Source organism: Oryctolagus cuniculus, chromosome 10 (assembly GCF_964237555.1).
Source record: "Oryctolagus cuniculus chromosome 10, mOryCun1.1, whole genome shotgun sequence".
Classification (NCBI taxonomy): domain Eukaryota; kingdom Metazoa; phylum Chordata; class Mammalia; order Lagomorpha; family Leporidae; genus Oryctolagus; species Oryctolagus cuniculus.
Genome location: NC_091441.1, coordinates 83,272,721 through 83,300,461, shown reverse-complemented (window position 1 = coordinate 83,300,461; position 27,741 = coordinate 83,272,721). Strand labels below are relative to the sequence as shown.

The 27,741-nt window shown below is 41.0% G+C and overlaps 1 protein-coding gene across 6 annotated transcripts in view; it reads left to right on the top strand.

Moving 5' to 3' along the window:
• Positions 1-27,741, top strand: part of SLC25A26 (solute carrier family 25 member 26) — a 158,244-nt gene that overhangs the window by 43,789 nt on the left and 86,714 nt on the right. For all 6 annotated transcript variants that reach the window (XM_008260905.3, XM_008260904.4, XM_008260906.4 and 3 more), the window contains 2 exons: positions 17,246-17,350; positions 19,821-19,868. In XM_008260905.3, the coding sequence (XP_008259127.2) occupies positions 17,246-17,350; positions 19,821-19,868 (153 nt within the window). The remainder of the gene's footprint in view (positions 1-17,245; positions 17,351-19,820; positions 19,869-27,741) is intronic.

Below are 27,741 nucleotides of genomic sequence, written 5' to 3'. Positions count from 1 at the left end.
CAGTTAAGACAGACTGGTTGAATGGATTAAAAAATAAAACCCGAGCCGGCGCCGCGGCTCACTAGGCTAATCCTCCGCCTTGTGGCGCCGACACACCAGGTTCTAGTCCTGGTTGGGGCGCCGGATTCTGTCCCGGTTGCCCCTCTTCCAGGCCAGCTCTCTGCTGTGGCCAGGGAGTGCAGTGGAGGATGGCCCAAGTGCTTGGGCCCTGCACCCCATGGGAGACCAGGAGAAGCACCTGGCTCCTGCCATCGGATCAGTGTGGTGCGCCGGCCACAGCGGCCATTGGAGGGTGAACCAACGGCAAAAAGGAAGACCTTTCTGTCTCTCTCTCACTGTCCACTCTGCCTGTAAAAAAAAAAAAAAAAAAAAACCAAAAAAACACACATCTATTTGCTGCTTACAAGAAACACATCTTTCCAACAAAGGTGCATGCAGACTGAAAGTGAAAGGTTGGAAAAAGATATACCATGCCAACAGAAACCAAAAAAGAGCTGGCATAGCCATCTTAATATCAGACAAAATAGACTTTAACACAAAAACTGTTAAAAGAGACAAAGAGGGGCACTATATAATGATTAAGGGATCAATTCAACAGGAAGATGTAACTATTACAAATGTATATGTACCTAATTATAGGGCACTGGACTATTTAAAAGATGTTAAAGGATTTAAAGGGAGACTTAGACTCCAATACAATATAGTATTGGGGGCCTTCAATACTCTACTTTCAGCAATGGACAAATAAACCAGACAAAATCAACAAGGAAACAGCAGATTTAATCAACATTATAGACTAAATGGACCTAATAGGTATCTACAGAACTTTTTCATCCTACAGTTGCAGAATACACCTTCTCACTAGGACAAGGAACTTTCTCTAGGATTGACCACATGTTAGGCCGTAAAGCAAACCTCAACAAATTAAAAAAAAAATTGAAATCATACCATGTATCTTCGTGGACCACATTGGAATGAAGCTGGAAATAGGCAACTCAGGAATCTCTAGAGCATATGCAAACACATGGAGACTGAACAACATGCTCCTGAATGAACAGTGGGTCATAGAAGAAATCAAAAGGAAAATCAAAAACTTTCTGGAAGCAAATGAAGATGACAACACAACATATCAAATCTTGGGGGTTACAGCAAAAGCAGTGTTAAGAGGAAACTTTATAGCAATAGGTGCCTACATCAAGAAATTAGAAAGACACCAAATAAATGAACTATCAAAGCATCTCAAGGATCTAGAAAACCAACAGCAGACCAAATGCAAAACTAATAGAAATAATTAAAATTAGAAATCAACAAAGTTGAATAAAAAAATACAAAAGATCAGCAAAATGAAGAGCTGGTTTTTTGAAAAAATATTGACTCACCAAGCCCAACTAACCAATAAAAGGAGAGAGAAGACCCAAATCAGTAAAATTAGAGATGAAAAGGAAATGTAACAAGAGACACCACAGAAATAAAAAGAATCATCAGAAATTACTATAAAAAGCTGTATACCAACAAACTAGGAAACCTTGAAGAAATGGATAGATTCTTAGACATATACAACCTAAATTAAGCCATGAAGACATGGAAAACCTAAACAGACCCATAACCAAGACGGAAATTGAATCTTTAATAAAGGCCCTCCCAACAGAGAAAAGCCTAGGACTGGATGGCTTCATTGTTGAATTCCACCAGACATTTAAAGAAGAACTAACTCCAATTCTTCTTAAGTTATTCAAAAACAATTGAAAGAGAGGGAATCCTCCCAAATTATTTCTAAGCCAGCATTACCTTAATTCCTAAACCCGAAAAAACATTAGATTAATTTCCCTGATGAACATAGATGTTAAAATCCTCAACAAAATTCTAGCCAGTCAAATCTAACAATACATCATAAAGATCATCCACCCAAACCAAGTGAGATTTGTTCCTGGTATGTAGGGATGGTTCAACATTTGCAAGTCAATCAGTGTGATACATCACATTAACTGCTGAAGAAAAACCATATGACTATCTCAGTAGATGCAGAGAAAGCATTTGATAAAATACAAAACCCTTTCATGATGAAAACTCTAAGCAAATTGGGTATAGAAGGAACATTTCTCAGCACAATTAAGGCAATTTATGGCAAACCGTGGCCAGCGTCATATTGAATGGGGAATAGTTGGAAGCGTTCCCACTGAGATCTGGTACCAGACAGGGGTGCTCACTCTCACCATTGCTATTCAGTGTATTACTGGAAGTTTTAGCTAGGCAAGAAAAAAAAAGGGGGGGAATACTAATTGGGAAGGAAGAAGTTGAACTATCCCTCTTTACAGATGACATGATTCTTTATATAGGGGATCCAAAGAACTCCACTAAGAGACTATTGGAACTCATAGAAGTTTTTTTTCTTCATTTTTTAATATTTATTTAATGGATGCATTTTTACATAGATAGATCCTTAGGAATATAGTTGTTCTTTCCCCCATACCTCACCCCCCCATCCCTCCTCCCATTCCCTCTCTCATTTCCTTCTTCATTATGGATCATTTTTAGTATGACTTTATATACAGAGTCTGTGCTAATCATAGACTTCAACAATTTGGCTCCACACCCATGCACAACATATAGAGTACAGTTTGAGGAGGGAATTGGCAGTCGATTCTCATATTACAATTTAATAGGGACAGAGGTCCTACTTGGGGAGCAAGTGCACAGTGACTACTGTTGTAGAAGAGTTTAGTAAAGTAGCAGGATATAAAATTAATACTCAAAAATCAACAGCCTTTGTATGCAGACAGTGCCACAGCTGAGAAAGAACTTCTAACATCAACTGTGTTTATAATAGCTACAAAAAAAAAAAAATCAAATACCTTGAAATAAACTTAACCAAGGATGTCAAAGATCTCTACTATGAGAATTATAAAAGATTAAAGAAATAGAAGATACAAAAAAATGGAAAAATCTTTCATGTTCATGGTTAGAAGAATCAATATCATCAAACTGTCCATTCTTCCAAGAGCAATTTACAGATTCAACGTGAAACCAATCAAAATACCAAAGTCATTCTTCTCAGATCTGGAAAAAATGATGCTGAAATTCATATGAAAGCACAGGAGACTTTGAATAGCTAAAGCAATCTTATATAACAAAAACAAAGCCGGAGGCATCACAATACCAGATTTCGAGGGATGCTACAGGGCAGTTATAATCAAAACAGCCTGATATTTGTACAAAAACAGATGCATAATGAAGTTGATGCTGTGGTGCAGTGGGTTAAAAACAGATGGATAGATCAGTGGAACAGAATAGAAACACCAGAAATCAGTTCAAACATCGACAACCAACTTATATTTGATCAAGGAGCTAAAACCAATCCCTGGAGCAAGGACAGTGTCTTCAACAAGTGGTGCTGGGAAAACTGGATTTCCACATGCAGAAGTATGAAGCAGGACTGCTACCTTACACCTTACACAAAAATCCATTCAAAATGAGTCAAAGACCTAAATCTTTGACCTGATACCATTGAATTATTACAGAACATTGGAGAAACTGTGCAAGACATTCGCACAAGTGAAGAGTTCTTGTGAGAGACTGCAGAGGCACTGGCAGCCAAAGCCAAAATTAACAAGTGGGATTACATCACATTGAGAAGTTTCTCTATGGCAAAAGTCAGGAAAGTGAAGAGGCAACCGACAGGATGGGAGAAATTATTTGCATACTATGCAGCTGATAAAGGATTAATAACCAGAATCTACGAAGAGATCAAGAAACTCCACAACAACAAAACAAATGATCCAGTTAAGAGATGGACCAAGGACTTAAACAGACATTTTTCAAAAGAGGAAATCTTAATGGCCAATAGACACATGAAAAAATGTTCAGGATCACTAGCTGTCAGGGAATGCAAGTCGAAACCACAATAACGTTTCACCTCACCCTGGTTAGAATGGCTTTCGTACAGAAATCAACTAACAACAAATGCTGGGGAGGATATGGGGAAAAAGGTACCTAATCCACTGTTGGTGGGAATCAAACTGGTAAAGCCACTATGGAAGTCAGTCTGGAGATTCCTCAGAAACCTGAATATAACCCTACCATACGACCCAGCCATCCCACTCCTGAGTTTACCCAAGGGAAATTAAATTGGCAAACAAAAAGCCGTCTGCACCTTAATGTTTACTGCAGCTCAATTCACAATAGCTAAGAGCTGGAATCAACCTAAATGCCCATCAACATTAGACTGGATAAAGAAATTATGTGACATGTACTCTATAGAATACTATACAGCAGTAAAAAAACAATGAAATCCAGTCATTTGCAACAAAATGGAGAGATCTGGAAAAATCATGCTGAATGAAATAAGCCAGTCCTCAAGGGACAAATATTATATGTTGTCTCTGATCGGTGACAGCTAACTGAGCACCTAAAATGAAACCTGTAAAAGTGAAATTGACACTATCAGAAGCAATGACTTGATCAGCCCTTGTCCTGACTTTCAAGGAATAGTTATTATTTTATTGTTTTTACTGTTTTCTTTTTCTACTTAATACCATTGGTTGAACTCTTCATTTAACACAAAATTATTCTTAGGTGTTCAAATCCAATTGAAAATTGATCCCTGTAAAAAATAAGAGTGGGAATAAGAGGGAGATGTACAGTTCAATACATGTCCCCACGTACTTACCCATAAGGGTAAAGGTAAAAACTTGCCAGGGGACTCTAAATCCCATTATGTTGGCAGGTACTAATGCCGTCTTAGTAGTTAAAGTGATTATTTTAGGTGCATAATTGGTCATAAAGATAGGAAGAAGTGTCAAAGAGATCACATAAATAAGACCAAGTGGCTGCTAATAACAATAGATAGAATTAAAAAGGAGAGAATGATACAACATGGGAAGCAGGCCACACAGCAGACTCATAGAATGACAAACGCCCTAAACAGCACTCTGGCCTCAGAATCAGCCCTTAAGGCATTAGGATCTGGCTAAAAAGCCCATGAGAGCATTTCAGGCCTGGAAAGCCAAGACACTGTGGCAAAAATGGCCTACATGAAAGATCTCTGTGAGTGAAATCTCAGTGGAAAGAAGGGACCATCAAAAAAGGAGGTACCTTTCTCTGAAGGGAGAAGAGAACTTCCACTTTGCTTATGGTCCTGTCTAAATAATGATGGAGTTTGTGGACTCAAAAGGCTTCCATAGCCTTGGCAGCTCATGGCAAGAGCCTTGGGTGATCACTGATGTCATGAAAAAGAGTATCGGTTGTTAAATCAACAGCAGGAGTCACTGTGTAGGACCTCTGTCCTTAATGAATTGTACTTTGAGAATTAATGGTAAAACCTGTCTTCAAACAGTACTTCATACTTTGTGTGTCTGTGTGGGTGCAAACTGCTGAAATCTTTACTTAGTATAGAGTTGATCTTTTGTATATAAAGATAATTAAAAATGAATCTTAATAAAGAATGAGATGGGAGAGGGACTAGGAGGTGGGATGGTTTGGGGGTGTGAGGGTGGGTATGGTGGTAAGAAGTACCATAATCCAAAAGCTGTACCTATGCAATTTATATTTATTAAATAAAAGCTTTCTGGGAAAAAAAAAAGTTGCATGGGGCAAGTGGTTTGGGCTCCTGCTTGGGATTCTTTTTTTTTTTTTTTTTAAAGATTGTTTTGGGGCCGGCGCCGTGGCTCACTTGGTGAATCCTCCGGCTGCGGTGCCAGCATCCCCTATGGGCACTGGTTCTAGTCCTAGCTGTCCAGCTCTCTGCTGTGGCCAAGGAAGGCAGTGGAGGATGGCCCAAGTGCTTGGGCACCTGCACCTGTGTGGGAGACCAGGAGGAAGCACCTGGCTCTTGTCTTCGGATCGGCATAGCTCTGGCTGTAGTGGCCATTTTGGGGGTCAACCAATGGAAGGAAGACCTCTCTCTCTCTCTCTCTCACTCTCACTGTCTAACTCTATCTGTGAAATAAATTTAAAAAATAAAAAAAGTTTGATTGATTTATCTGAAAGGCAAAGCTACAGATAGAGGGAGGGAAAGACAGAGAGAGAGGTCTGTCATCTGCAGGTTCACTCCCCAAATGGCTGCAAATGGACCGATCCAAAGCCAAGAGCCAAGAGCTTCTTCTGGGTCTCCTACGTGAGTATAGGGGCCAAGCACTTGGACTATCTTCTGCTGCTTTCCCAGGCCATAGCTGAGAGCTGGATCAGAAGAGGAGCAGCCGATACACGAACTGGCACCCATATGGGATGCCGGCTCTGCAGGCAGAGGCTTAGTCTACTACACCATAGCGTTGTCTCTGCTGGTTGGGACTCTTGCATTCCGTATCAGAGTGCCTGGGTTACAGTCCCAGCTACTCACCTTCCAGTCCAGCTTTCTGCAAATGCATGCTCTGAGAGGCAGCCTGTAATGACTCAAGTATTTGGGTCCCTGCCACCCACATAGGAGTACTGGGTGGATTTCTGGGCTCCTGACTTTAGCCTCTTGTGGGCATTTAGGAGGTGAACGAGCAGATGGAAGATCTCTGACTTTCTCTCTGTCTCTTTGTCTCTTTTCCTCTGCATTTCAAATAAAGAAGCAGAAATAATGAGGTTTCAAATCCTTCAGGATTTTTTTTTTTTTAATTAAGATAAGGTCAGATTCTAAAATTTGTTGTTGGTTACTATGGTAAGCAAAATATTCTGCCCGTGTCACCATCCCTGTTCTCCTCTTCCTCCCCCCAACACACAGTGTTCTGATACCACAAACCTATGAATGTGATATCTTACATGGCACAAGGTCCTGGCAGATAGGATTGAGGGTGTTGCTATGTAAAGAGTTGCCTGGGTGATGCGAGTGTCCTCACAAGAGGCTTTATGTTAGAGGGATGCAGGTAGGTCAGAGAGGAGGGTGTTTGGAGATGCTATGCTGCTGGTTGAAGTTGGAGGAAGAGATCATTAACGACGGCATGCAGGTGGTTTTGTTGTGGCTGAGCACCACACTTTTATTGCTGTCAGTGGAGAGCAGCCTCATGCCCTAAAGAACTCTCTCCACCGAAGGTCAAAGCATCATGGTTTATAAAGGCAAAAACCACAAGAGAGGGGGAATGCATGGTTACTAGTGTTAAGCTGACCCAAGGCCTATGCGAAACTAATATTAATTGCACTCTTGATAATACCAATTACAAATTAACAATGCCAGTTACAGTCTTGACATTAGTCCAGGTATTGACCTAAATATGTGGGATGAGACAAATTACAATCCTGACATTAATCCAGGTTCAGCCTATCTCTTTTAAGCTTGAGCGATCATGCTGTGGAGTTTCAGTGTTCTGCCAGGTGGAATGCAGTAAACTGTTATTGTCTTAAGTTTTAGGCTATAGCTAGTTTGAGACCATAGTCTGATGGTGGAGGGTGCTTTCTCAAGATGTAGTCCCGGGTGCTCTAAAATGGAGTCCCTACTATCAAGGTGTTACTTCAGTTTCTAGGGAATTGAGGCTTCCTTACAGCTTGCATGAGGCAAGCCACCTGGCTGATTCCTTGATTTTAACTCAGTGAGACCCATTTTGGAATACTCAGCTCCAGAATAATAGGTAATAAATTTGTATTGTTTTAAGCCGTTAAGTATGTGGTAATCTGTTATAGCAGCAAAGGGAAACTACAGCATTTACTGTTAGAATCGCCTCCATTTTCAGGGTTTTATATTGGTAGAAATTGATAAATTTATCCATGGAGCAGATTCTCCTGTGAAGTCCGTGCTCATTTCTGCTACAGAAAGGTGTGAAAGGGAAAGAGCTGTTTGTGCTTTACTCTCGTGGGTTATTTAAAATTCTGTGAACAGGGGTGAGCGTTGGGCGTAGTGGTTAAGGTACCCATGTCCTGTATCAGGATGACTGGCTTGATCCCTGTCTCTGGACCCAGACTGCAGCTCCAGCCTCGTGCAGACCCCGAGAGAGAGGGTGCTGATGACTCGGGTGGTTGAGTTCCTGCCGCCCACCTGTGAGATCTGGATTGTGTTCCTGGCTCCTGTGGGGAAGGAAGCCAGAGGATGAGAGCTCTCTGTCTCCCTGCCTCTCACATCAGTCAATAAATACAAATTTTAAAAAGATACATAGTCTTCTTAAAAAGTTAAAAAAATTCTGGCAACAACTTCAGTCACAAGGCCTAAAAAGTGAAATCTTTTTGTAGAGAAGATTATTAACTTTCTGGGTGGCATCTATGTTATCGAGGATACTACTTTCGTAAGTCTTGTCGGGCAAGACTGATAGCTGTAAGGCTTTAAATTGTTTTTCTTGAAATACTTACTGCCTATTTGTAAAAGTATTTTTATAAGGAAGGATGGTTTGATGAATTTATGCCCCAAGCTAAGTGGATTTATCGAGTTCTTTGGTTTACCAACAGCTGTGATTCCAGTTATGACCAAAAGATGGCATACTTGACACACAAATTAACTTTATTTGTAGAGGTTTTTGTTTGTTTGTTTGTTTTTGTTTTTTGAATACTTTTTCATTGGTATAGAGAATGTTAGCTATAGTATTTTGGAAATAGGCTTTTTAGGGAGAATTTTTAAAATGTAGAATAAAATATGGGGAATTTAACTGTGTTTCAAAAAATCTTAAAAGTCTCATAAGATATTTCCCAGATCTTCCTTTTACTAATTTGCCACATTGACATTGTGCTGTAAAGTACAACGTAATAGTTTCTGCTTTGAGTATGAGTAAACTTTGCTTGGTCCTGTGGCATATTTTAAAATTTCCCTTCAGTTTATTATAGAGTTGCCTGTTGAAACTTGAAGTAGATGATACTAAAGCTTGAACATGTAAGTTGATAAGATATGTGTAAATATGATCTTAGCTTTAGAGAAAAAGAAGTGTGGAGTTGAAAATCAGAAGACTTGGGTTTCACCCTTGATTCAAGCAGCTCTCACCATTGGTGACTTCTGTGATCTCAGATTGATTTATACATAATCAGCTTCTGATACCAGAGTAATGTTTCTAAGCTGTTGATGTTTCTTTGAGAAAAGTCTTAAATCAGGTAGTTTTTATTTTTGTTGAACTCTGGTGAAATGTTCAGGAAAGGACAAAGTACCCTTGGTGATACTCAGTGACTTTGAAGAACATTTCAAGTGAGGACAGTAGTGAGTTTGCAAAACCCTGGAGGTGATGTGGTATAGAGAAGTTGGCTGTGGCCATGAAAGACCAGATTCCGGTAGCATCCATTTCTTTCTCTGACTTGAGTCATTTTCACTATTATGAGACTGAAGTTTGCTGTGATTTCTTTTCTCTTTCAGTCTTAGAATTTGTAGTTTTGCATTTCGGTATTTTATTTCATACATGGGAATAGAGACATTTAGCTCTCCTTTGCAATGAATTAAAAACCTTATCAGAAAAATTTTATTTATATTAAAGAAAAAACTTTTGATAGCAGCATCATTAGTTTTCAGAATTTTGATCTATTTCAGTGTATTTTTGATATAGTTAAGATAATAACATTGCACCTTCATGTAGGTAAAAGATAGAATGATATGTATTTCCTTTATGGAAGGCCTTTGATGTCTTTTCATAGATCTGTAACTTATAAAAGATAGTTGAGTTTAATGAAAATGCCCCATTCTGGTGTCATGGATTCATCCGGAGCCCCAGATTTATAAAGGAGAAGTAGTCCACAGAACAGATTTACCAAGCGCCCCCATGACATTACCTTTATTTCCTTTCATAGAACCACAGTACTGTAACATGTTTTTGTTCTTGTGCAGTGAAACACTCTGTTGTATCTCAGATTCAAATCTAAGAAAGATCAGAGTTAATAGAAAACCAAATGGAAGGCTCCAGAGCTGCTGGAGGAAATAGAGGCATTCCTTTGTAGCCTTTCTCTTAGGCCAAAATTGCCAGCCCCAAGAAGTCAGGGAGCCGTGCTGGGGGCTGTGTGCCCTGTTGGTTAGTTAGATTGGTTTTCATCTGAGAACCTTTTCAAAGTTTTTCTTCTGCTTCTGTATTTTTAAGAAATAAGAACATAATGTAAGAACACAGAGGGTTATGAAGCATGAAGTTCCATAAATATTTATGCCAAACCACAAAAGTGGACAGTTCCTATTTTCTTGACAATATTGGGGTCATATTTCACTCTTGACCTCTTGAATTGAAAAATACATGGAGTTAGTAAACTCTTCTCTTTTCTTTTTTTATTTTAATAGGTTTTAGATGCTGGGAGCTGTCTTGTTAGGCTCACTGGACTTTCTTTTCTTTTCTGGTATATTAGTGTATCTCTAAAAGCTTATATCCATATCAGAAGGAACATGATTTATACCTAATTATAGATGTCACTAGTAAACTGCTTAATGTATTTTGTTCTGTTTATTGTTACTAAATTAAAAATAATTGACAAGGCTAATAAGTAGGTTTGTGTCTAAAAGCCTACTATAAATTAGCGCTTTCATTTTATTTTCTCTATGTTAATTGTAGAGAATTTAGAAAATACTTGTGAACAGAAGAAACATCACCTGTAATCCCGCTTTTAAAAATACCACTTTTTTTTCTAATCTTTATTTATGTATGGGCAATCTTTTTAATATTAGAATTTATTTCTAAATTCTGGAGTGTTAGTAATTTCTGAGGAACTCAATGATTTCTTGGTGTTTTTCTTCCTCCTGGATAGTTTGATTTGCTTTCTAGATAAAATGATACAAAAAAAATACACAGTGGGGAGATCGGCAGTGCTGGGGCTTGTGGTGTAATAGGAGTGAAAATAATCTGCTTAAAACACTGCAGAGTTTAAGTGAATACTACAAAATGTCATTCAGATAGTTTATTTGGAAATTAAAGCAAATAAAACTATTACTACATTTGATAATAAATAAAACTATAAATTGTAAACTAAATTTATAAAAAGGAAACAATCTTTGGAGGTAGAAAAGAGAAAGTTATTGTAGAAACTGAAGAATTATTGAAATAGAACCTGAAAGGACCCCATAAAGACTGGGCTAAGTCAAGGAAGAAGAATTGCACAGATAATAATAAAAATATGTGCATTTTAATTTGTCAGTTCAAAAAAGCGAATTAAAATTTAAAAAGATTAAAAAGCAAATTAGACCCAAGAAGATGGAGAATGCATGAGCATTCACACCCAGGATTGGGGCTCCATCTACGTCTGCAAGCCCTCAGCCCTGGCTGCTTCCTGGTTGGAGTGGAGCCCTGTGTGAGAGCGCCAGTATAGATGTGGGGTGTGGGCCCGAGGCTGGGAGCGTGCCAGGTGAAGGAAGGTGGCCTCAGATGGATAGCTGTGAGCCAGGGCTCCTGACTCTACCTTTCAGAAAACTTAAGGGGTCGCTGTGTCATAGAGTTTTGGCCAGCCTATCCAAGGGGACATGCGCTGAGGGCACCCAGGAAAAAAACAAAGGTAGGCTCTTCTTGCCTTGAGACCAGTTCTGGGTCGAGGGGCTGCTGAGGGAGCAGGAGCTTACCTGGGGCTGAGTGAGGGAGCAGGAGCTTTAACTCCGCAGCTTGCCTGGGGCTGAGTGGCCATTGTGCTGAGGCAGCCGGGCAGGAAGGTAGAGGGCGCCTTGGCTCTCTTTCCCTTTGTAGAGGCTCTGCACTCAGTGTTGAACTGTTTATCACCAAACAGCTTGGTAAGTGATACAACTAAATGCCATCTGTTGACATAATTAAATGCCATTTGTAATCACTGTTCTAGGTACTTGTGTCTGAAAAAGCCATTATTTCTGTGAATGCCTCAGAACACTGTTTGGAGATTACTAGGATATGAGAAAGGCTGGAGAAAGGCTTGGGGGCATGAATGGGAAGGGAGGCTACAGCAAGAACCAGAGCCAGGAGCAGTGTGGTAGGGGATGCTGTCTGTGGTGCTGGCTCCTGGACTGTGCCTGGACAGTGGACCCTGGGTGCTTTCCTTGCTGCATGCCACTGCCGTGAGTGCGTGGTAAACTAGCTCAGCAGCTCCAGAACAGCCCTGTTCACGAAAACACACGTGCGATTTTACACTTTCCAGTAGCCTCCTTAACGAAGGTAGAAAACGGCTGGGTGTTGTGGCGCAGGAGCTTCAACTACTGCGTAGGATGCCTGCATCCCATCAGAGTGCTGATTTGAGTTCTGGCTGCTCCATTTCCCATCCAGCTTCTTGTTAATGTGGCTGGGTGACAGCCAGTGATGGCCCAAGTACTTGGGTTCCTGCCACCCACATGAGAGACCTGGATTGAGTTTCTTGCACATGGCTTTTGCCTGGCTCATCTGTGGCTGTTGCAGGCCTTTGGGGAGTGAACTAGCAGATAGAAGATCTATGTCTCTTCCTTTTGCTCTGCCACTCTGCCTTTTGTTTACTTACATACATACATAAATGCATAAATAAAACTTTTAAAAGTGGAAATCAGTTGGAAATCAATTTTAATATATTTTATTAAATACATATGATATTCTAACATTCCAATGTAATCAATATAAAATGATTAATGTACATTATTTTTTCATATCAAGTGTTCAGAATCTGATGTGTATTGTACACATACAGTGTGCTTCACTTGTATTAAAATCTTCCCAAGAGTGTTATGAGCTTCTTGTGAGTAGCCTGTGTATTGGCCGATATAGTTCTAGAATCAGGCTTCCAGATGGGATTGTTTGATTAACCAAACCCGAGGCTGATTCCCTTTACTTACCTGGGAAACTGGGCGGCACAGGAGGCATGTGTTCACTCTGGCGATGTATCTCTTTCCTGTTTTGTGCCTCTGACTCCTCTCCTGCCCCCTCTTCAAGAATTGATGTTCATCAGGGTTCCTGTCTTGGCTGTTTGATCATCCTTTTTGGCTCTTTGAGCCATCTGTCCTTTGGTATGCTGGTGACTTGCATATCTGTATTTCTTTCCCTATCATTTCTCTAGTTTTGTAGCCGTGCATTCATTTCTTGTCAGCACATAGCCAGTTTCAGGTCCCACAGGCCTCTCCCACTCAGCATTTCCCAGTCTGAACTTACCATCCGTCCTTTAAACCTGCGGTTCCTCCTCTGACCCCAATCTCATTTAGTGGGACCAGTGTGTAACCATCACCCAAAATAGCCGGGGTGCATTTTTTTCCCTTTTCTGAAAATTGAAAGTGCAAACTTGACCATTATTGTTTGAGCCATTGTTATTTCCTGGGCATCTTTTATAGAACTATGTGGAAACCTCATAACTGGTCTCCAGCCATCTGGTTTATTTTTCTCTCTTTGCTTCTTACCTGTCTCTTCCCTCTGTCCCCTAGCTGTCGTATGCACTGCAGCTGGACTGATCTCTCTAAACACAGGTTATCATTCTTCTGCTTAAGTGTGTGCATTTGCTCCCATTGTGAAATAAAGCTCAAAATCCATATATGGCATGGAGGCATACCTTGTCTGTCTGTCCAGTCTCACCTCCCTTTACAGCTGTCCTTGCTCTTGGACTTGGCACTTCGGTAATATGGGTCTCCTGCTTTTCCCAGGCCCTTTGCCATCTTTCTTGCCAGCAGATTCTGCCTCAGTTGGGAGGCTCTGTGAAGGAATAATCTCTGCAGGTTTCCCTTAGTCTGGTTGGACTAAATTTCCCTCCTGCCGTGTTTCCCATGATCTTGTCTGTACATCTTTTTTTTTTTGGAAGGGGTAGAGGGGAGCTTTGTGTTGCTGGTTTTATCTCTGTGTGTGTGTGGGGGGGTTCTTGGAGCTTAGGCCATCATCTTACTGCTTTTTGCCTTGGAGAGTCTGTGTAGTGTGTGGGTCAATCAGCATTTTTTTGTTAACTGACGTAGGCAGATTTGAAGGGAGAGGGGGTGGCTCAAATTGCAGACATCTCTATGATCCAAATGCTTGATGAATGAAGAAATAGAAATCAAATTGTACTGTTGCATAAGTCTTAGGAGAAAAATAACTCCAGCTAATGAATTCTTTGTTACAACAGCGTTTGTGGTGGGGCTGCATCATCATAGAGCATTGGTACTTTTTAGTTTCTAGAGGTGATAAGCCGGTGTTAACTCACTCTGACATCAAAAATCACATCACATATCATCCTTGACCCTTTTTCTTGCAGTATTGAGATTTAGTTCTGTTCTGTGCCTACTCTGCTCTTGGTTAGGCTAATACCAAAGAGAGATTTGCTGATGTTTTCACCAAGAGCAAGGATTAGCAGTCTAGTGCATATTTTTGCAAATAAAGTTTTATTGGCACATAGGGAAATCACTCATTATATGTTATTTTTTGTGACTGCTTTTGTGCTGTAGCAGAAGAGTTCAACAGTGTGCCAGAGACCACGTGGTTTGCCAAGTGTGCAGTATTTTCTGTTTGGTCTTACACATCAAGAGTTTGCCAACCCTTGCCTTCTGTGGAAACATTTAAATTTGGAAATACAGAGCCATATGTAATATCCAGCTTGAGGAGTAATCTCTGATTAGGAATCAGGAGAATACAGATTAAAAAGGACAAACCTCTTTGAATCTGTGACTCATGTGGTCTATTTGTTTTGTTTGTTTTCCTGTTTTTTTTTTTTTTTTTTCATTTTATTACATGTGCTGCTGAAGAAAGATTGTCCAGATTTCTTTGCCTGAAACACATACAAGGAGAACTTTAAAAGGTTCATGGAAAATGAAATTAAAAGATACTTAATTTAGTAAAAGTTTTTGAAATTGGTACATATAGGGTTCTCAAAAAGTTCATGAAAAGTTCATGTTATAAAAAAACTATGCATGGGTTTCAAAGGCTTTTTGCATCAAAGTAAACATTTAATTCCATTTTCTATAAACTTTTTGAAATACCTTTGTGTATTTGTCTTGTGTAGGATTTTTTTAAAAAGATGTATTTATTTATTTTGGAAGTCAGAGTTAGAGGAAGACACACACACACAGATATATATGTATTTTTTTTTGACAGGCAGAGTGGACAGTGAGAGAGAGAGACAGAGAGAAAGGTCTTCCTTTTGCCATTGGTTCACCCTCCAATGGCCGCCGGTGTGCTGCGGCCGGCGCACCGCGCTGATCTGATGGCAGGAGCCAGGTGCTTCTCCTGGTCTCCCAAGCAGGTGCAGGGCCCAAGCACTTGGGCCATCCTCCACTGCACTCCCAGGCCACAGCAGAGAGCTGGCCTGGAAGAGGGGCAACTGGGACAGAAACTGGCGCCCTGACCAGGACTAGAACCCAGTGTGCTGGCGCTGCAGGCGGAGGATTAGCCTATTGAGCCATGGCGCCGGCCAACAGAGATCTTCTATCCACTGATTCACTCTCCAGATTGCTGCAACAGCCTGTGCTGGGCCAGACTGAAGCCAGGAGCCAGGAGCTTCCTCCAGGTTGGTGCAGGGGCCCAAGTACTTGAGTCATCTCCTGCTTTTCCCAGGCCATTAAAAGGGAGCTGGATCAGAAGAGGAGCAGTTGGAGCTTGAACTGGCACCTACACAGGATGCCAGCATCACAGAATATGGCCTTACTTGCTTCGCCACAACATGGCCTGTGTCAGTTTTTAAGTTAACCCATTCAACCCCCCTACCCAATCTTTTGACAACTTGCACCAAGTCTATGTAGTCATCCCTCAGTATTCATGGGGGATTTGTTCTAGGAACCCAGAAGATGGAAGATCTCTTTGTCTTTCCCTCTTTCTTTCTATCACTTTGCCTTACAAATACATACTTTTTAAGAAAGATTTATTTACTTGAAAGGCAGAGTTAGAGAGAGAGATCTTCCATCCTCTGGTTCACTCCCCAAATGGCCTCAACAGTTGGAGCTGGGCTGATCCACAGCCAGGAGCTTCTTCTGGGTCTCCTAAGTGGGTGCAGGGGCCTAAGCACTTGGGGCATCCTCTGCTGCTTTCCCAGGCACATTAGCAGGGAGCTGGATCGGAAGTAGAGCAGCCAGGACTCAAACCCGTGTCCATATGGGATGCTGACATCACAGGCAGTGACTTTTCCTGCTAAACCACAGTGCCGGCCCCCATCACAGGCAGTGACTTTTCCTGCTAAACCACAGTGCCGGCCCCCATCAAATAAATAATTTTTTAAAAAGGCTATTTTGGCCGGCGCTGCGGCTCGCTAGGCTAATCCTCCGCCTAGCGGCGCCGGCACACCGGGTTCTAGTCCCGGTTGGGGCGCTGGATTCTGTCCCGGTTGCCCCTCTTCCAGGCCAGCTCTCTGCTGTGGCCCGGGAGTGCAGTGGAGGATGGCCCAAGTGCTTGGGCCCTGCACCCCATGGGAGACCAGGAGAAGCACCTGGCTCCTGGCTCCTGCCATCGGATCAGCGCAGTGCGCCGGCCGCAGCGCGCCGGCCGCGGCGGCCATTGGAGGGTGAACCAACGGCAAAGGAAGACCTTTCTCTCTGTCTCTCTCTCTCTCACTGTCCACTCTGCCTGTCAAAAAAAAAAAAAAAAAAAAAAAAAAGGCTATTTTAAAGTGAAATTAGAAGTTAATGTGAAAAAACAGGAAATGTATGTGTATGAGCAGTCTTTGGCCGGCGCCGCCACTCAATAGGCTAATCCGCCTGTGGTGCCGGCACACCGGGTTCTAGTCCCGGTCGGGGCGCCGGATTCTGTCCCGGTTGCCCCTCTTCCGGGCCAGCTCTCTGCTGTGGCCCGGGAGTGCAGTGGAGGATGGCCCAAGTCCTTGGGCCCTGCACCCCATGGGAGACCAGGAGAAGCACCTGGCTCCTGCCTTTGGATCGGTGCGGTGCACTGACCGCAGTGCGCTGCCCCAGCGGCCATTGGAGAGTGAACCAACGGTAAAGGAAGACCTTTCTCTCTCTTTCTCTCACTGTCCACTCTGCCTGTCCAAAAAAAAAAAAAAAAAAAAGCAGTCTTCTAAAAGTTAATGGAGGGGCCGGCGCCATGGCTCACTTGGCTACTCCTCTGCCTGCAGCGCTGGCATCCCACATGGGCATCGGGTTCTAGTCCTGGTTGCTCCTCTTCCAGTCCAGCTCTCTGCTGTGGCCGGGGAAGGCAGTGGAGGATGGCCCAAGTGATTGGGCAGCTGAACCCGCGTGGGAGACCAGGAGGAAGCACCTGGCTCTTGGCTTCAGATCGGCATAGCTCCGGCTGTGGCGGCCATTTGGGGAGTGAACCAGCGGAAGGAAGACCTTTCTCTCTGTCTTTCTCTATCTAAATCTATCTGTAAAAAAAAAAAAAAAAAAAAAAAGTTAATGGAAAACAAATGTATTACAAAAAATATTCCTGAATTTTATGATATATTCATTCTATTTTCTGTGGATTTTGAAGTATCTTTACACTATTTTTTACTATATTTTTATGAAAATATTTCAACATTTATTTTAATTATTTATTTTTTAAATTATAAAATAATTTATGTGTTTTAGGTAGCCTGTCTGATTCGAGTTCCTTCTGAAGTTGTTAAACAGAGGGCACAGGTATCTGCTTCTACCAGAACATTTAAGATTTTCTCCAACATCTTACGTGAAGAGGTAAGATTGGTTTTTCAGCCCTTTTTCTTTATTAAGATTTTATAAGTAACTATTACAAGCCTTGTGTTCTTACCTCTGGAGCCCTAAATAAAACCTTAGAGCTAAATTTAATATCTAATGATAGTAATATTTTTGCTAAGATTATCTTTGCTTTTTCCTTATTTGTTTTTGAATATTTTTTTCACCTTTCAAAACCAACACAGAGTGTGACTACTGCTTGTATGTCCTGAATTGTAATTTTCCTTTTAGAATCAGATACTGAACAAATTGTAAATATGTAATGTGAATAATGATATTAAATCATCACTACAGAATTTGAGGGCCCCAAAGAGAAATGCAGTAATGGACTGGTAACACTGGCCAGCATCATAATGTTAATATCAGAATTTAAGTCCTCATTTGCTCATTGGTGTTAAGATCAAAAATTATTCTCCTGGGCTATGTGACTAGGTAGTACCTAACTGCTTTCCTTTATATATATATATATATATATATATATATTTTTTTTTTTTTACAGAAGCCTTTTTGTAAAAGTAGGAATCTATCAAATGGACATTTAAATGAATCTAAATTTTAAAAAAGTCATTCTTAATGATCTGACACCTAGGTGAGGGGACATCAGATATAGATATATAAATGAGATCAGTCCAGTGTGGGGTCCCTGTTGAGGTATGTCATTGTTTAAATAGGTAAATCAGAGCCTATCTGGGAGTATTTAATGCTGTTGAGAATGTTAAAGAATTTCTGATGTTTAAAGCCATGAAATATAAATTTGTTTTATATGTTTTTGGAAATATATTTAAAGAATCTTAAATGTTCTTTCCAAGATGTTGAGTAATAGCAACAAAAACTAAATTAATATGTAGTGAATTTTTTTTTTAAAAGGATTTATTTATTTATTTGAAAGAGTTACAGAGAGAGGTGGAGAGAAAGAGAGAGGGGTCTTCTATCTGTTGGTTTATTCCCCAAGTAGCCGCAACGGCCAGGGCTGGGAAAGGCCAAAGCCAGGTGCTCTATATAGGTCTCCCATGTGGGTGGCAAGGGGCCAGACGCTTTGGGCACCTTCTTGTGCTTTTCCCAGGCCATTAGCAGGGGCCTAGATCGGAAGTGGAACAGCCAGGACACAAACCGGTGGTGCCCCTATTGGTTGATGGCATTATAGGCAGCAGCTTTACTCACTGTGCCACAACACTGTAGTGAGTTTTATCATTAGAGATTCTCCATTTTAAAGGGAGCTAACCTGAGCCTCTGTACCATGGGCTGGCTTCTAGTTTTTTCTGTTTTTAAGATTTATTTTATTTATTTCAAAGGCAGAGTTGGATGGAAGGAGAGACAGATAAAGGCATCTTCCATCCACTGGTTCCTTCCCAAATGGTTGCAATGGCTGAGGCTGGGCCATGCTGAAGCCAGAAGCCTGGAACTCTGTTTGGGTCTGTCTTATGGGTTGCAGGGCTCAAATACTTGGGCCTTCTGCTGCTTTCGCAGGTGCATTATCAGGGAGCTGGATTGGAAGTAGAGCAGCTGGGACCCAAAACAGTACCCATATGGGATGGCAGCATCACAGACAGTTGCTTAACCTGCTGTGCCACAGTGTCTGCCCCTGGTTTTAAAACTTTAACCTCGGCTCACTAGGCTAATCCTCCGCCTTGCATCGCCGGCACCCCGGGTTCTAGTCCCGGTCGCGGCACCGGATTCTGTCCCAGTTGCCCCTCTTCCGGGCCAGCTCTCTGCTGTGGCCTGGGAGTGCAGTGGAGGATGGCCCAAGTACTTGGGCCCTGCACCCCATGGGAGACCAGGAGAAGTACCTGGCTCTTGCCATTGGATCAGCACGGTGCGCTGGCCGCAGCGCGCCGGCTGCAGCGGCCATTGGAGGATGAACCAACGGCAAACAAAGACCTTTCTCTCTGTCTCTCTCTCTCACTGTCCTCTCTGCCTGTAAAAAACAAACAAACAAACAAAAAACAACAAAAACCTTTAACCTCTTAAAATATTGTAGTAATTGTGAACATTTTAGTGAACTTCGGTGTAGATAAATCTTCTTTATTCAGAATGTTATTCAGAATGTTATTCAGAAATCTTTGCTGTTCTTCCCTTTTTTTTTTTTTTTTTAATAAGAGTTATTTATTTATTTGAAAGAGTTACACAGAAAGAGAAGAGACAGAGAGAGAGGTCTTCCATCTGCTGGTTGACTCCCTAATTGGCTGCAGTGGCCAGAGGTGCTCCGATCTGAAGCCAGGAGCCAGGAGCTTCTTCCAGGTCTCCCACGTGGGTGCAGGGGCCCAAGCACTTGGGCCATCTTCCACTGTTTTCCCACGCCATAGCAGAGAGCTGCATTGGAAGTGGAGCAGCCGGGACTTGAACTGGCACCCATATGGGATGCCTGCACTGCTAGGCAGCGGCTTTACCCGCTACGCCACAGCGCTGGCCCCTGTTCTCACTTTGTGAACTCTTGGCTTTTTGTTTGTTTCAGGGCATCCAAGGATTATATCGAGGTTACAAAAGCACAGTTTTAAGAGAGGTAAGTTGCTTAATTTCCACTATTGAGAGACAAAAAAATGATGTACTGTATTCAGTAGGTTTATTCTTCTTAACAGTCAAAAATACATTTGGAGAAACTAGTTTAAAAACTGAGAAAGAATTTGCGGTCAATGTTTTAAATTCTGCTGAGGCTGTCTTGTTTCCTGTATCTAAAGGAATGGAAGAATGGGTTTACTGGCTGCGCAGTGCCAGTGTTTAGAGTGACCCAGCTTGCAGACTACTTGTTATTCTTGGTGGCTGAGTCTCTTGTGGCTGGAATATTAGGATACCAAGGTAATTACTGTGATATGGAGAATTAATGAAAAGTTAGTAAGGAACGAAACAAAAACCTTCACAGTGTGCATCGGGCAGTTGGCTCCTGCCGTGAGCAGTTCTGTCAGGACGTGCTGGGCAGTGTGTTGTGGGGCTAATTGCTGGCCTCCTCTGTGCTGCTGATTCTAAGCTTCTGGGGTTCTCGGTGTGGGAAATTGTCTCTGTCTCTCTCTTTTTTTTCTTTTTTGGTTGAAAAAGCAAAACTTTTCCATAAATAAATAATTAGGGCAGGAAGTGTATTTTAAATCTTTGCCTCACATTGCAAATGTCTGAAATTCAAGAAATGTTTTTTAGATAAGTGTGAAATAAGAGAAATTTTTGATATGGAACTTAATTTCCTATTAAAATTCAAATGAGAACCTGCACGTGTTTCTTCTACATCTCTCTTTCCTATTCAGAGTTCTGTGGACAAAATATATATATATTTCATTTGCACAAAAAGATTTCTGAAGATTTATGTATTTCAAAGGCTGAGTTACAGAGAGAAAGGGAAAGACAGAAAAGAGATTTTCCATCTGCTGGTTTGCTCCCCAGACAGTTAAAATGGTTGGGGCTGGACCAAGTGGAAGCCAGGAGTCTGGAACTCATTCCAGGTTTTCCACATGGATTCAGGGGCCCAAGGACTTGGCGCTTTTTTTTTTTTTTTTTTTTTTCTGCTTTCCTAGGTGCATTAGCACAGAGCTGGATTGGAAGTGGAGCAGCTGGAACTTGAATCAGTAATCATGTGGGAAGTCAGTGTTGACTCACTATGCCTGCCACAAAGCCAGCTCCTGTAAAAATGCTTTTAATTGAAATAAATATTGTCTACACTGGAAGAATGTTGAAATTCTTTGGAAGCCTTCATTTTATATTGAAGTCTTCTTTATTTAACCAACATTTTACATGTGATTTAAGACTTTGATTTCCACAAGGTAACAACCTGTAGTACAGTACAGATTATGTTGGTTTTTAAGGAACTTGTTTTGGTGGCTAACTGAATGTTTGAAAATTAGTTATTTGTATGAGGATGACTTCTGCCTTTTAAAAACACCCACACCATAGCTTCATTCTTTATTTTTGTTTTTTAATTCATTTATTTATTTGAAAGTCAGAGTTACACAGAGAGAGGAGAGGCAGAGAGAGAGAGAGGTCTTCCATCTGCTGGTTCACTCCCCAGCTGGCCACAACGGCCGGAGCTGTGCTGATCCGAAGCCAGGAGCCAGGAACTTCTGGGTCTCCAATGCGGGTGCAGGGGCCCAAGGACTTGGGCCACCTTGTACTGCTTTCCCTGGCCATATTAGAGACCTGGATCAGAAGTGTAGCAGCCAGGTCTCGAGCTGGTGTCCATATGGGATGCTGGCGCTTCAGGCCAGGGCGTTAACCCACTGCTCCACCCCACTGCGCCACAGTGCCAACCCCCACAGCTTCATTCTTACCTTATTTTCTGACTCACTAAATCTGTGTTACTTAGTCTTCACCTGGGTACAGGTAAAGGGTGAGCAGTAAAGTTTTTTTCATTTTTTTGAAAGGCACTGAATAAGTGAATCCATTTACGTGCCAGAGAATGCTGGTGTTGCATACATACAGATAAAACACATGCTTCCAACTGTGTTCAGTCTTTCAAAAATTTGTTTTGACATATGTCATACCGATAATTAATTTCTAGGCTGCGGTCTTTGCATATAGCATGACCTTACTGAGATGACTGTGTTTCCTCAAAATGGCAGTGCTTTGTTGAAAATTTAATTGGAGTCTTCTGCATTATGCGTATTCATAAAAGATCCTTCAGAACCGATTTTAGTTGAGGTATTGCTTTTGTAAAGATTCCCTGATAGAATGAGAGAAGCGTTATTGCTGAATGAAACATAGCTTCTTTCTAAAATGAGAAAAATAAGAAGTGATATATCTGCTTTAGGCAAAATTTTTGCATTATAAACAGTTTGGAATCTTATGTTAGTGTGACACCAGAATCAAATCTTTTTGCTAAGAGCTCATTTGATTGTTTCAATAAGCAAATACATGGAAACCTTAGTAAGAATCACTGGGAACCTTATCTGTTTATTCTGGATGCAATTTTTTCTTTAAAATAGTTTTTATTTCCCTAGCAGTAGCCCATTAGAATGAGATTGGAGTTTGAATCCATGCATTATAAAATAGATTATTTGTGTTCTTTAGATTTTGTGAATGCTGTCATACGTTTTTTACTGCATCTGATGTCTGTGGAGATTGCTTGCTTATCCCCAATGTTCTCCTAAATGATGTTAGTTACTGTGAATTTTAGACTGAGTCTGAGCAAGGTCAGCAGATTATACTGTTTACCTCACCCTTTCAGGATTCATTTTTCTCATGATCTTGGCCAAATTAGTTGTGGTCAAACACTGTTTATTTACTGCAGTAAAAATGCAAGTGCAGAGCAAAATCATAGCTGCTGTCACAGCCAGGATGATTTCAGATGGTCCATTGGCCTGGAAAGTCTAGGGAAAACAGCCTCAGAATCTTGGATGTGAATTTGAAGGGCTTGTATAGAGGGCAAAAAAATAGCAAAAAGCCACTTGTTTGAAAAGAAATAGGAACAAGTTAAGCTCAGTAGATGTCCTTTGTTGATGTTCTACTCAACAGTCGTTTTTCGAATGCCTGCTGCATGTTGGGCACTATGCAGGGCATTCAGGCCCCAAAGGGTTCATATTGTGGGGGAGGCAGCTAGGGAAGTAGATTCTTTACAGTGCCGTGTAGTAAGTACAGCAGTGATGGGTGTACACAAGATGCAGCTGGGATTTTAGAAGCAGCAGTGCTTGAGTGTTACTCAGTTGGCATTGTTCCTTTAATCAGAATGTTTCTTTACCTCATTCTTGAAGGAGTGGCCTTTAGAAATTAGTCAGAGAGATGGATGTAACAGCATGAGCAATGGCACAAAGCACACACGTGTACATCATTTATCTAAGCCGAATTGGGCTTTTCATATATGCATAGTGAACCAGGTGAGGGCACTTGAAGACAACACTCAAAAAGTAGTATTTGTCAGGAGGAGAGGTTGAGTCTGTCACCCTCAGGGGGACCTTTGCCAGGGGACCAGAGAGGAGCAAACGGGAAAAGCCCCTAAAAGAGTCTGATGACTGTCCACTGGAGTTGATAGGAGTAATTTTTGATGTCTCACTCTTGGCTGGGCAAATCTGAAACTAAGAAGTTGGTTGGAGTCGGACCCATGGCAGGAGTTTTTAGTAACCCGTAGCTCCTGGCTTCTTTTTGGTGTATGAGAGCAGCCAATTGGAGAGGATTGAGGATTATCACCTCCACCCTAGTTTTGCTACAAGCTGTCGAACAGGCCATACACATCATTCAACTGCTCTATAAGGTCGTTGACACCTCCAGTCTTTACGTAGAAAACTGACCATTCTGAAAAGTTCCCTAGAAAGTAGGCAGTGGCTTTCTGAATCTGGTTGGGTACTCTTACCATCTTCAGACAAAGAGAATTTTTAAGTGGGACCTAGAAACCTTTAAGGCTGAAGGCTCAAGAAATGCACTTCAAAGTCTGTCTCTGTTCTGTGGTCTGCCCATTCAGTGCATTTCCCCCAGACTTATGTTATGTAAGTCTGCTTTGTGTTTTGCAGAGATAATCCGTCCTGGGTGTTGTGTTTCTTCTTGTTTTTTGGGTTAACACATCTTGGGAATCAATTTTTATCTCTTCATAAAGATCACCCTCTTTTTTATGATTGTATAATGACTGTACTGTACGAAGAGTCATTGAGTATTTACCCAGTTTCCCAGTGTGGGTGTTTTAAAGGTAGTGCAAGAATAATACTGTGCATATGTCATTTTGTACATAGTTGAGTGTATTTGTAGGCTACGTGCTAAGAAATAGAATTACCTGGTTAATGGTGTGGGCATTTGTAATTTTGATAGATAAGAAGAAATTACCCTTCATACAAGTACCAGTTGACACTTGACCCAACAGTGTGGGAGCTCTCTTTTTTTTTCCTTGTCTAACCAGTGGTGCCAGCAATCTAATAGATGAAAAATAATGTCACGGTAGTTTTAATTTTAACACTGGGCATATTAATACATGGCGAAGAACTGGTTTACTTACTGTGAACTATTTCAGTCATTATAACTTGTGAGCATTAAATAAGGGATTCATGTGCTTTTTGCAGTGCCGCCCACAGAATATGTGCTCAAGAAATGTCATGATTCTGAGTATTCTTGGTAACTGAAAGAGTCTTGGACACTGAAGGATATCTTAGTGTGAAATGCAACTCTGCCCATTCATTACCAGCTGACTTCTTTTGGCAAGTTAATCAGTCTTTATCAGCTCAAGTTTGCCCATCTGTGCTAGGAACTTTGCAGAGACTGTTTTTGTAGTGCTCTCGAAGGCAGGTCTTACAGCAGTACAGCCTGCTAGGAGACTCAGAAATTAAACCTACCTTTGAGTTGTTAGATTCCTCAACAGATGGCCGGCGCCACGGCTCACTAGGCTAATCCTCTGCCTTGCGGCGCCGGCACACCAGGTTCTAGTCCCGGTTGGGGCGCCGGATTCTGTCCCGGTTGCCCCTCTTCCAGGCCAGCTCTCTGCTGTGGCCCGGGAGTGCAGTGGAGGATGGCCCAGGTGCTTGGGCCCTGCACCCCATGGGAGACCAAGAAAAGCACCTGGCTCCTGGCTCCTGCCATCGGATCAGCGCAGTGCGCCGGCCGCAGCGCGCCGGCTGCGGCGGCCATTGGAGGGTGAACCAACGGCAAAGGAAGACCTTTCTCTCTGTCTCTCTCTCTCACTGTCCACTCTGCCTGTCAAAAAAAAAAGGTTGCAACCTTGATCTATCAGCACTCAATGTGTGATTGCTAATTGATGACGGACTACCGATTGCTGTGTTGGAGTGAGAGGTCAGACTACTCTTCTTACTTTTTTAAGCTCCTCCATTATACTTGCAGAGTGTTTTGTCCCCATGTTTATAGAGAAGAATTTCTACAGTTGTGGCAAATTGCAACCTGCAACTGATTTTATTTATTTTTGCCTGTTTATAATTTCCTAAGTACAATTTTAGGAATATTCTAAATATTCTCCCACCCACACTCCTACCCCTCCTTCTCTTCCCTCTCCCCTTGCCAGTCCCATTCTCCATTAAGATTCCTTTTCAATTAACTTTGTACACAAAAGACCAACTCTATACTAAGTAAATATTTCAACAGTTTGTACACACACATACATACACATACAAATTGTTAGAGAATTGGTTTTACAGTTAACTCTTAGTACAACTCATTGAGAACAGGGGTCCTGCATGGGGAGTTAGTATATAGTGACTCTTGTTGTTAACAATTAACAATCTTATGTATGACGTCAGTGACCACCCAAGGCTCTTGACCTGAGCTGCCTAGGCTATGGAAGCCTTTGGAGTCCACAAACTCTGTCAGTTTTTGTACAAGGCCATAAGCCAAGTGGAAGTTTTTTTTCCCTTTAGAGAAAAGTACATCCTTCTTGATGGCCACTTCTTTCCACTGGGATCTCACTCACAGAGATCCTTCATGTAGAACATTTTTTGGCACAGTGTCTTGGCTTTCCATGCATGAAATACTCTCATGGGGCTTTCAGCCAAACCGGGAAGCCTTCAGGGCTGATTCTGGGGTCAGAGTGTGCAACTAATTTTATACTCACTGGCTACTTCTGATGGAAAAACAGCATTTTGGTATAATAACATAAAGCTACCCTAATTGTTTGCTTAATCAAAATTATCAATGTAAGTGGATTAGTAAAATGTTATGATTCTTTTGTGGATCAAATTGACAATTCACTAGAATTTATTTTGCAAATAAGATTACCCATTTGGTGGAAGATTTTCTTACTAAGATTACACCACTTGGATGTTTTCCATTGAAAAACCTTATGAAGCAATTATAACTAGAACTTCTGTTACTTATTTACTGTTCTAAAAGCCGTATTCTACTTCATTCATGATAGTAAAAGCAGAATAAAAAAGTGCCATTTGATTTTATTCTTTTCTCTTTGTATCAGTGTATGTATGTTTATATAAAAATTGATTTCTTGGATCTGTCTCTTTGTCTTTTGATCATGCATGTCTTTCCAAATAACACAAAGTTCCTCTTGAGAAAAGCTTATTCGATGTTTATGTCTTTGTGGCTTGCGGAAGTGCTAGCATAATAACGTCTACACAGTGGGGCTCAGTTTTGATAGTCTTCATTCCTTTACTTTGGATTGATTTTTGTTGGCTTACTGTCAGACACCATAGTCATTTGAAAATGGTGAAGAATATCTAGAAGGGCTTGGAAGTACATAGGATAGTGATTAGGCCGTTTGACATATGGTGGTACTGCGATCTTTGTATGAGGTAGGTGATGAACACCAAAGAGTGCAAAATTTTCTAAAATTTTTCTTATTGAATCATGAAAAAAAGTTTTTACAGGTCTGGTTTCATTAGAAAAGTAATAACTGTTAGAATTATCTGATTATTTTCTATATCATTAACATTTTTCTACAGAAAAGAGAAAAAAGTGATGAGAAATCTTTCCAAACTTTTAATGTGAAGTTGTTTTTCAGTTAAAATCCAATGCAAACATATTGAGCCCTATTTTAATCCTACATAATTCATTTTACTAACTATGACCAAATAGAACATCTGTTAAAATTCCATAATGTTAGCTTCATGGGAAAAAGGAAAAAATCCTTGTTTGCTCTTGGAATCTGTCCATTGTTTTATTTTCAGGCTTTCAGTAAATGTGTAATGAGGCATTGTTATTAATGGGAATATTAAACAAATGAAAATGAAATCCCCCCTTTAATCAGACGTTTATAAATTGATTTACTTAATTGCATTTAGATTATAACTTTATTGTAGAGATGTTCTGTGAAGGATAATTGATAATTCATTCAGTTCATTTTTAAGAGCCTCAAATTAGTTCTCTTCAGATACAGATTTTAGCCTACAGTTTTTCATCATCTCTTAAAGTAACAAATATTTTTAGGAGGGACAACTCAGAGAAATTATTTCAATGTAGAAGAATTACTTTAGCCCTTCAGTGCACATTTTCTGATGTTCTGTTTACACGAAACCAGCTGCTGTTTCCTGCTCTCATTCCTTGGGCAGATTTCAATTGTCCTGTGAAGCCGTGAAAGTGCTACATATGTCCCTCATTGCACATGGACCATGTGTCCTGAAGGGGTGCCAGTGCCCACGCCTGTGGTTTACAGGGATGTAAATGCAATACCTAAGGAATCTACTAGATGGAGGTGGAAATTATCTTGTAATTCTTCATTTTCAGCATTGCAGTCATAACCCATAGTGTTGAGGCAGCTTTTTGTTGTTCCTTTGCATTTTCCATCCCATCTGAAATACCCTCTTCCTTAATATTTGTAGGTTAGTTTGGATTGCATTTAGGCTGCAAATAACAGAAAATATGATGATAGTAGTTTCACCAAATAAGCTTCCTTTTTTCTTTTATAAAAATAAATCTGAAAATGGTCACTCTCTGACTGGTGTATTGTTTAAATGAGAGCAAGAAGGATCTAGTCTCTTACTCTGTTTGGCTAACCTGAATGTACTGGCTAATTGACACAG